The sequence below is a fragment of the Pseudorasbora parva genome, chromosome 2, assembly GCF_024679245.1.
Source record: "Pseudorasbora parva isolate DD20220531a chromosome 2, ASM2467924v1, whole genome shotgun sequence".
NCBI classification, from domain to species: domain Eukaryota; kingdom Metazoa; phylum Chordata; class Actinopteri; order Cypriniformes; family Gobionidae; genus Pseudorasbora; species Pseudorasbora parva.
In genome coordinates this window covers 46,281,340-46,292,594 of record NC_090173.1, presented here as the reverse complement: position 1 = coordinate 46,292,594, position 11,255 = coordinate 46,281,340, and the positions used below count along the sequence as shown (strand labels likewise).

The window sequence follows — 11,255 nt, the reverse complement described above, 5'->3', positions numbered from 1 at the left end:
GAGAAAGCCATAAAGAGAATTGGCAACAAATGAAATGAGTTTTCAGTAACTAATTCTGGAGGAGAAAAGCCTTAATCCTACAAATCTCAAACCTTAGTTATTGAAACAATGGTGTGGTTAACAAAACCACTATTGCACTTTAGAAGGAATTAAACAGACATTTAAATACATATAAATACAAGTCAGATTAGCATATACATCTGCATTTGAACTTTCTTTAACAAAATGTAGAAGAAAAAAAAAACATTTAAAATATTCACGTTTGAACAGTTACTCCTTAAGTTTAAGTTCAATTACTGTAAGTAAACCAGACTGTGGCTCTGTTATAGGTATGTACCATGAGTAACTCAAAATGATATTAGTGTACTCTGCCCCATATTATGTTATTGTTTGGTTGTGTATCTACTGTTCTGTGTTGGGCTGCAGGCCTTTATTGATGGCGTCTAGGGTTTGACTGGCTCCCTGTAGCTCCATACTCAGTTGACTGCTTCTCTCCAGCACCTCCGACAGTTCAGCGATGCTGGCCTCCATGCCCTGACTGTGCTGCTCATAATACTCAAACATCTGCTCCTTCACACGCTGACACATCTCACTCACCTGCACGGACACACACCACACATAATATTTACATCGTAATTAAATTACAATTCACTTAAAAAAAGGGTTTTTACCTCGACATTTAAATGTACAGTCTGCATTAATGATTTTGCTTTAATTTTGCTCAGCCAGTTGTTGCTGAGCCTTGTTACAAAATCATTTATAGGATTAACTTAAAGGGGGGGTGAAACACTCAGTTTCAGTCAATCTCATGTCAATCTTGAGTACCTATAGAGTAGTATTGCATCCTTCATATCTCCGAAAAGTCTTTAGTTTTATTATATTTCTAAAAGAAATATAGGCTGTACCAAGTCTTTCCGGAAAAAAACAGAGTGCCTGGATGCGTATTGTGTGGGCGGAGCTGAAGAATGACGATCACGCACAAAGCGGTGACGTCCTCAAGCGTGGAGAAGCCCATAGCTATCGATCAGATTCAGCTAATACAGATATGATCCAGAATCAGATCCAGAGGCTGAAATAAATTGAACAGGAGAAACAGCAACAGCAGGACGTCCGTCTCTGTGGTATGTACAGTATTTAGTGGCCTGTCAACATTTGTGTGTGTTTACTCTCAGTTTACGAGGACATGATTCGGTTTATGGAATATTGTATGCGACTAAACCTTAGCAGTAGCAAGCAAAACGGTTTTGCACGTCAGACTAGTGTAACGTTATGCAGAACAACAATGGAGTAACCGTTAGCGCATTTGAATGACGAAGCACGCGATCGTGTCGTTTACTGATGTTTACTCATGCGACGGTAGCCAATAGCAGAGACATCTGAAGCAGTTTAACTCACCGGCTGCTTCCAAAGCAGGGCCGAACCTTTATCGCTGGGACCGCTCCGTCAAAAACACACTTCTTTGGTATGATTTTGTGAAGTCCTGACAGCAGTGACCGTGGAGATCCACTTTGCGACGCGACTGAAGCAATATTGTGAAGCTTCCCGTCATTTCTGCGTTCAAATCGGTTCAAATGCAGCGCTGCCTTCCCGGAATGCTGTGCTGAAGCGTTGAAGTCGCTTGATGTAGGAATAAAGTGGAGCGCGGCGCGGACTATAACGTCATAAGTGTTCACGAACGACTGGATCTGCACCTGAGAGTGTTTACGGGCGTGCATTTCCTCTCTCGCTCTAGTCACGCGCACGCACCCTACCGGGAGAAGAGCCCGTACGGCCCATACAAGGACCTTCCGCTCTTATTAACGTCAAGCCGACCCATACTCGAAAAAAACTCTCCGAAACTTGTGAGAAACCGGAAGGAGTATTTTAACACAGAAATACTCCATCAAACGTCCAACATTAGTTTTTGAAACTTTGTCTATGTTTAGGATGGGAATCCAAGTCTTTAACAGTGTAAAAAGCTCAGTATGCATGAAACAGCATTTCACCCTGGAGGTCTTTTAACTGGAGGTCCCCGGCTAAAATCTTTTTTTTTTTCTAGAGGAAAACATATAAATGAAGAAAAAAGCCAAAATATTAAATGTCATTGAAACGATGCCCAATTGGAACTAAGGGGCCTAAAGTATAGCCTATAGTATAGCGATAGCCTAGCAACGTGGGGGAGAGAACGCTGGCGTTGTGAGGTTGTGCGTGTTGTGGCTTCACAAATGCTTTGCTGTATACCTCGATTGTAACGAGTGGTTATTTCAGTCAAAGTTACTCTTCTATCAGCTTGAATCAGTCGGCCAATTGTGCTCTGACCTCTAGCATCAACAAGGCATTTTTCGCCCACAGGACTGCCGCATACTGGATGTTTACCTTTTCACACCATTTTTTGTAAACCCTAGAAATGGCTGTGCGTGAAAATCCCAGTAACTGAGCAGACTGTGAAATACTCAGACCGGCCCATCTGGCACCAACAACCAAGCCACGCTCAAAATTGCTTAAATCACCTTTCTTTCCCATTCTGACATTCAGTTTGGAGTTCAGGAGATTGTTTTGACCAGGACCACACCCCTAAATGCATTGAAGCAACTGCCATGTGATTGGTTGATTTGATAATTGCATTAATGAGGCATTGAACAGGTGTTCCTAATAATCCTTTAGGTGAGTTTATGCATGTATGTATATACATATCTCACAGAGATATGGAGATCTTAATGTAGTTCCATGAGTAAATTGGTCAATTGAACATTTTCAGGGGTAGAAACCACAGTGGGTCACTGATATCATAAAATGTGCATATAGCGGATGCTTTTTTAGAAGAATAAGAATTTAGAAGAAGAAGAATATCTCAACAACAAATAATGTTGAAACTAGAAATGTATCTCGTTTTTTTTCTATCAACACAATCACAGAGTTGCAATTGTGTTGTTTGAAGAAAAAAAAGATATATTTCTAGTTTCAACATTATTTGTTCAGATTTTTTTTTAAAATATATTTTAAAATGTGTAAAATGTATATACAGTACTGTGCAAAAGTCTTAGGCACGTTAGTATTTTTTACTCTTCTTGGGCGGTCCTTGGCCAATGAAACCTGCAATCCGCTTGTGATGTAAGAAACGCCGTTTCTGGCTCCAAGCCTCAACTCGTTTCACTTGAGAATACCATCTACAGCCGTTTATGTGCGCTATTTATTCATATTAAACATTTTAAAAAGCAAAAAAATGTAAATACTTACAGTATGCACAACAGTGTCTGTGCTCACAGCGCCACAAGCATTAAAATTTTAACGATTTATAAAAGATGAATAACTGTCTGGCTATCTGGAATTTTGGTATGAGATATATGTTATGATTATAATTTGTTTAGTAGTATTATACCACATTGTGTGTGTGTGTATGTATATTAGCACTGTTTGTGGTTTTCTTGTGGTATGAGATAGAGCATTTGGACTCGGAAGCGTTGCTGCGTGACGTCAGACTTAACAACCGGATGAGTCAGCTTGAAGGTCTGGCTGCACGAGACTACGTCTGTCGTAGTGATGGGTACCTTTTTAATGAGCTTTTCCTCAAAGCTGTTCATCACATGTTGGTCCATGGCCCTTCTTTCATTGATTCTCTCAATAAGGTCCTGTGCTTTTTTTCCAACCTCATCTATACGTGAATTTGTGGGAGATAAAACAGCAACATCTTCCACAGTACTGTTGAGGGGTGAACATCTTGAGGTATCTGAAACACCGATACCAGAGTCCTCGCTGTCACAGGATGACAAATAGGTACAATTACTGTACATATAATCAATAATAGTATAAGTATTATAAAATAATGTTTTCTATTACTGGCTCACCTTTGATGCTGCGAACTGTCATTCATGGTAACAAATGACAAAGTTTCACCGGTTGAGTTTAGACCATCATCTGGCACCTGCACAGATATTATTCACTTTAGCATTATACTTCAACATTATCAGACATCTAACGTTAAGCACTGTATGTCAGATGTACCTTTGCTGATGCATGGTGATGACTTAATTTGGGTGTTGACTGCAATATCTTAGAGCCTGAATTTCCGAAAAAAAGCTGAGCCATGACCTGAAAAACATAATACACATGTACACATTAACATACTTTACGCAGTAGGAATACACGCTAACATGATAACTAACCTGCGTCCTCATACAACACGGTGTAGTGCGGTGATTTGTACTTAAAAAACGTCAAAGAATAACACCAGTCTTCTATTGTACAAGTAATGGTCATATGGTTCGTAAACAATATATAATTTCACAACTAAAAATGAGGTCAAACTTACAGTTTTAACGTTACACTTTGCGGTCATTAGCATGTTAAATTATCATATTGTAACTAGCTCGTTGCTTAAAACACATTAATGACTTAAACTTACACACTTTCAATGTGTCAACGTCGAATAATGTCTGGGGTGGTTTTCAACCGTCAAAGTAACAAAGTAACAATATAGAGAGGTAATTTTGCTCGTTTTGTCGGAGTTGTTTAAAAATCCACAACGCGCACTCATGCACGTGACCTGCACGCGCCGTGAGAATATATAGGAAAACGTCACTTTCTTACTTTTTTAACACAAAAAAATTAAACCACACATCGATTTTTTAAATATTTTTAATTAGATTTAATTTTTATATTTTATCTTAATTTTAATTACAGTTTTGTAATTTTGTTGTGCTATTGTTTTTTTATTTTATTTATTTTTATATTGCTGCTATTTAGTTTTTATTTTGTATTATTTTGGTTTTAGTTTCTATTTATTTATAATTTCAATAATTTTAGTGACTCAACTTAATTTCATTTTACTGCCAAAGCAACATTTCTAATTTTCGTTTAGTTTAAGTTTAATTACAGTTAATAACCCTGCTAAATGACATGGTATACAGTATAGGCTACAAATCCAAAAATATTATACCATGACATTTTTGTGTTATCTGATCAAGCAAGTTCCCTCAAATGTTTTAAATTCAACAGCAGTGAGTTTTATAGGGAGACCTCACCTCATAATTTGCACTACAGTCTCAGGTCAGTGTCTGAGGGGCAACCATTAATCCGTAAATGGAGATACATTCAGGCCCGGCCTCACTGGTTCAGAACATAATGGACTGTATTAATGAGATGAACACATAATCCCTGCTGCTGCTGCTGCTGAGCCAGCTGGGACAACCAGGAGCAAAGATCAACATTTGCACAATGTTTTAAAGTTAAAAAAAAACACCTATGCATTAGTTATGAACTATGAGCAATACATTCTTACAGCCTTTGTTAATGTTAGTTACGGTAATTAAGATACTGAAAATTCTAAGGTTTTTATTTTTATTTTATTTTTTACATGTGAACAGCTTAATATGCCACACTCTAAAAAATGCATGTTTGGGTAAAATATTGACAAACCCAACCGCTGGTTTAAATAAAATTTTAAACACAAAGATTGGGTTGAAACATGAGTACCTATTTCCCCTGTTGTTGTTTTTTTTTTTTTTTTTTGAGATATTAAATTAACCAATTAGTTGCAGAATCACACAATGAAGAATATTTCCAGGACACTAACTTCTAGCAGGAACACAAAAATAAATAATTAAATAAAAAATAGGTGGACAAATGTTCAAAGTCAAACCAGGTGCCAGATTTCATTTAAAAGCCCATCCAAAAATAGAAAACAGTGAGGGATACAGAGAAGAGAACAGGATGTCATGAAAGCATGATGTCGATTTAGAGAGACAATTTATCTGATATAAACACATTATTGCAGAAAGTTTATATTCATCAGTGTTTTGCACTAAATGTCATGACTGCTCAGCTTCTCCACAATTTTCCCCATATACCATTCAAAAAGTTTTAGAGCTCTACACTTTTTTAACTTGTATGCTCACAAGGCTACGTTTATTTTATCCAAATCAGCAAAAACAGTAATATTATGATTATTTTTTTAAATAATTTTAAATAATTGTTTTCTATTGTAATATGTTTTTAAATGTAATTTATTCCTGTGATGTAAAGCTGAATTTTCAGTGTCATTACTCCAGTCTTAGTGTCACTTGATCTGAAAAAAGTAGACATTTATAATGTTGCAAAAGATTTCTGTTTCATCATTGATGAGAAATGTTTCTAGAGTATCAAATAATCATATCAGAATGATTTCTGATTGTGACCCTGAACACTGGAGTAATGATGTTGAAAATTCAGCTTTACATCACAGGAATAAGTTACATTTAAAAACATATACAATAGAAAACGAGAAAATACAGTTTTTGCAGCCTATTTAACAAATAAATGCGGTTTTGGTGAGCAGAAGAGACCTCTTTAAAAACATTTTTAAAATGTTAAAAATCGAAAACTATTCAATGGCAGTGTATGTGAGCCTATGGTAGTTGTAAAATTCAAAAATAAATTTTGTAAAATGTGTGACAACAAGCTTCAGTCTCAAAAAGAACCACACGTATCATCATTAGTAAGTCCAGTATGCAATAATATATTTTTTACATTCTATGACATGAGGGTTGTATCATATTATTGGAGATTTTCTGAATAATTTCCTGAAATCGCATTTGTTCCACACAACACTGGACCCCCTTCTTTACTGTTAAACCCGTTGTATATTTGTATACTCTTTGTACACCTCCCATAAGCACCCTTGGACAAAAATTCTTAGATTCACTGAGGCTAGGACACACTGTTCCTGGTCCTCTTCGACCCCTGTGTGATAATCTCTGTTATAGTGACCCTTTGCCTAGGTCTCAAGAGGAATCCATCAGGAAAATACACAGATAAAGCCTTTTGTGTATAGTCTACCACTGGCGGCTCATAGTCTTTTGTCAAGCCATGCTGATTTTGAAGAGGGCCATTATGAAATCAACAAATCCTGCTCAAGCTCAAATGGTTATGTAAGAGGAATACTGCTTAGCTGTAGCTTAAAATTAATTTGACAATATTCTGATAACTTTCAAAAGAATTTTCCAATTCCCCCAATTCTAAATTTAGTATAAAATTGTTGTTTTATTACATCAATATAAGAGGGCTTCATGTTACTAAAGATTTCACTTGATATTCAACATCAAAGGCTCTTATTTATGTGACAAACAAAAAGAAAAGTATGTCATCATTATCTTAACCTGTCAAGCTGTTTGTTTGTGTATTTGTGTTGAGACTTGTCAACATGTTTTTTATAATAAAAAAAATCTTCTGTTGAACACAAAAGAAGATATTTTGAAGATTGACGGTAACCAAACAGTTCATGGGACCCCATTGACTTCCATATTGTGGACCAAAAAAAAAATACTATGGAAGTTAATGGGGTCCCATGAACTGTTTGGTTACTGACACTCTTCAAAATATCTTCTTTTGTGTTCAACAGAAGAGCAACATTTCATACGAGTTTGGAACAACTTGAGGGCGAGTAAATGATGTCATGAAATTTTTGGGTGAACTATCCCTTTAAGAGAATGGGGGAAAAAAGTATATTTTGTTTACATTAAATATTTCTTTGTAAACAAGCATTACAGGTTTTCAGCTTATGTAAAGAAGATGTTTTGCTAATTTCTTTGATCCACACAAGAGCAACAAGTATACCAAGTGGTATTTATACTCAGTTTATATTGATATAACATGTTGCTAGGGTTTTGCTGTGTTTTATATAATGATTAATTGTTGCATTACTAAATGTTTAATAATCTCTATAATTATATATTTTCAGTGTTGTTTTGTGTGTGTTGTTGCTCATTTATTGTCTGGCCATGTAGATAAAAAAGTTGAATCACTTACAAAGTAACGTTAGGCTACAACATGTGCAATAAAAATATAGGAGAAAACTGGCTGTCAAAATAAACAAATACATTTGTTATTATTCTATTATGCATAAAGAATGGTTTGTGCTACTGTATATCGATAGTAACGTTACCAAAAACAAAACAAAAACCTGTCAACTGTCATAAAGGGTGCAATTTTTTTCCATGTAACGTTAAATGACAGTTTATGTTTAGAAAAATGTGGCGGACTTACTGTATTCTGCTGTGTCTTCACTACCAGCAAAGACGATAATTTTCTCCAAAACAAAACTAGTAGGCCTATGTCAGTGTGTATTATCGGTAATATAACTTCGTCAAACGCTCGTGAACCAAAGTAGCGTGAAGTGGTAACCATAGCAACAGAAACCGCTCGCTCGAACGCTTTCCGTTAGGATGAGTTTCTTACGGATCATAAACAAAGACACTTTTTATATAGATGTTCATAACCAAAATTACAAATACCTGTGTTGTACCTAAAATATGTATATTTTCAGGGTCGCCAAAAAAACTGCATGTTTTGTAAAAAAGCTTTGTGAAAATATATATAAATATAAATATATATAATTTTAATTGAATAATTTTTTTTTATCTCTGGCTACAACATGTCAGACTAAAGCGTTGTCATGCACAATCATTTATTTTCACCCAAAACAAAGCCAAGATTAGTCTGATCAACTGGACTTATCGCGTGTAATATGGAAAACAGGTCTTTTCAGAGGGATCACTATGTTCGCGGAATCCCCAACCTAATTGAAGGACAATCGAATTAAAGGACTTGGGACGTGACCAGTGGCGGCATTTTAAAGCTCTTGGAGGCGGGATGAAAGTAATTGATCTAAGTTACCTCTATCCAATGATCCAAAGCGGGTGGAAAGTGGGCGGTCTTGGAAATTTTCTCCTGGCTTATTGATAACGTTGACGTCAACTGAGAGTCGCGCGGAGCCTTTAGCACCGCGGACAGCGCTCACAAGCGCATGCGCAGCACGCCTATTTGAATCTTGAGACTTTTCGCTTTAGTCTGTGTGATACCCTCAGAAACGAAGATGCAGACGCAACGAAGAATGAAGCTCGAAACTAAATGAACCCAAACTAAATAAACCTCGAAATAAAAGAAACTTAACTTCAACAATGAAGGTGAGGACACCTTTAATAGTCTTTTAAATGATTGTGACTAAGTTGTTAAACTGTTTTAGATAGGCTACAAGTGTAAATATACAGAATAATTATAGTATGCATTCTCTTTCCAAAATCTTGACTTAGAATTATTATTTTACTTTTCCAGATTATTGTAAAGCAAAAAGCCTTTTATCAGAAATCAAAACACCATTCATTGGCGGCAAGTTCGTGAAAAAAAAAACCTCAAATATTTGATTATTTGTCGAAAGAAAGGCTGGTAATGAATTCTCTCAACGTATCAAGTTTGAACTTATCGGATAAGACTGGGCATGCTTTTCAACACTCCTTTCCGAACGAGGACCCGATGTTCAAAGACTACAAGCCAGTGACCCGGGACCTTATTCCCTTACCAAAGGGGGTTTTGTACCTGCTAATGGCCGCGTTGGTGATTGTTGCGGTCGCCTATGCCATAGTGGGACATCTAATCAAAGACCTCGCAAATGATATAGTGGGTAAGGAATGATCTATGATGATGACTTTGTGGTTAACCTGCAAGCTGTTCAAACCCTAAACCCTAACCCTTTAGTAAAGTAAGTCATGTGTTTAATGATGATTCAGGCTGTCACAAAACTCATAGCATTGCCATTATGAAAGTATTAATCTCGAATTACTCCAATAACACTGTATTTTCTGTTAGTGTAGTCTAGGCTACTATTATTTGCTTTATGAGAAAAAACCTCTGTGATAAGATCAGACTCTGTGACTTCAAAAAAGTACCATGTTAAGCATACATGGTGCATGTAATAATGCATTTTGGCAATGCTTTATTTTAAATGACCATGATATCAGTTAGCGTGCCAGGGTATTACTATCCCTGTATGCCATGGGACAAGAATCAATACCATGTTTTTGTAGTGAGGATGTTATGCCCTCACATAAATCCCAATGTTCTAGAAAAAACACTTACATCAATGCAATGTATATATATTTTAAATCATTGTTTCATGTCAGGATACAATTACTGTACCATGGTACTGGGTCCTCGAAGTGTAAAATAAAATAAAAAGAACCTTAAAAATATTAACCTTAAAAAAACCTTATTTTTAACCTTAAAAAATGCAAGAACTGATCACAAACATGTTTGAGCCATGAGTATAAAGTACTATGTTATATATAATAAGATTGTCTTACTAAGTTAAATAAAATAACCCATTATTTTATAATACATTTTTATTGAAGCCAATTAAATGAATACATTTGGCATACTGCTTTCAGAATACTGTTGATCAGGACATAGAGAAATTTATAAATAAATAGGTTGTTTTGTGCATCCAAAGTATTTTAATAAGAACATTTCTATTCCACTTTACAGTTTTCTTTTTATTTAAATCTTTAAAGCACAGAAAATAATAACTTTACTGTTACTTTTACATAGAAACTTTCACTCAAGTATGGTTTTGGTGGGATATTTGGTCTTTTAATAAAGTAAAATTTTGGCACAATACCCATACATCAACATTTCGTACCCTACTGTTTAAAGTTTTGTAGTTGTACCATAAAATAAATGGTAAAATTTTACAATAAGGTCTCATTTGTTAACATTAGTTAACATAATGAAACAACAAGCAATATATTTCTAACATCATCTGTGACAGTTAATAAACATGCAGTTGTTTATTCATGTTAGTTCACAGTGCATTGAAAAATGTATTAGTAGATGTTAAAATGAACTAACAATGTGTCTACAGCATTTATTAATCTAAGTTAATTTGAACTAATGTGTAAAACTAATGCTAATAAATGGATCCTTATTGTAAAGTTTTATTTAAAAATAATTGTTTCCTTGTGTCTCATTAGACTGTGTGCTTGGCCCAAACGAAGATGATGCTGAAAAAGACGACATATCGAATATCAGACCCACTCGTCTGCCCCCAGCTCTGTCTCTGTCCCACGCCAATGCCTTCCACGTGTGGGACCAGGATGATGTGGTGATCCCCTTACCATCGGACGACAGTCCCCAGATGAGTCCTCTGCTGCTGTCCACTATCCCCTACATCCCCTCATTCTTCCCCACATCCAGCTCCAACAACAGCATATCAATGCCCAACAGTCCCGGGCAGACGTCTACTATCCCACGGGAGGTCTAAGAAAGACAGATGAAGGTGAAACAGGAACATTGAAGGATGAGAGTTGTACACCAAAAAAGATTTTGTGCATGTTCTTTTATTGCTATTCTGGCATATGACTTCAAAACCGACACGATATTATGAATCCGATAACATTTACAATCATGCATTCAAGCTACATGTTTGACCAGTCTGTGCTTTCCCTTGGAATCAAACCCATAACCTTGGC

At 36.0% G+C, this 11,255-nt stretch overlaps 1 protein-coding gene across 4 annotated transcripts; it reads right to left on the bottom strand.

The window, feature by feature from the left end:
• Positions 1-28: 28 nt before the first annotated feature.
• Positions 29-8,762, bottom strand: syce2 (synaptonemal complex central element protein 2). Of its 4 annotated transcripts, none has more exons than XM_067422174.1 (5): positions 8,629-8,762; positions 3,982-4,068; positions 3,825-3,901; positions 3,528-3,732; positions 29-597 (listed from the first exon to the last, which is right to left on the bottom strand). In XM_067422174.1, the coding sequence occupies exons 2-5, from the start codon at positions 4,063-4,065 to the stop codon at positions 403-405; spliced, it is 561 nt and encodes a 186-aa protein (XP_067278275.1). In that variant the 5' UTR covers positions 4,066-4,068; positions 8,629-8,762; the 3' UTR covers positions 29-402. The 4 variants fall into 4 exon arrangements, with proteins under 4 accessions (XP_067278275.1, XP_067278282.1, XP_067278258.1 ...); XM_067422181.1 differs by lacking the exon at positions 8,629-8,762 and adding an exon at positions 7,999-8,050; XM_067422157.1 differs by lacking the exon at positions 8,629-8,762 and adding an exon at positions 4,382-4,520.
• Between the last annotated feature and the right edge of the window lie 2,493 nt (positions 8,763-11,255).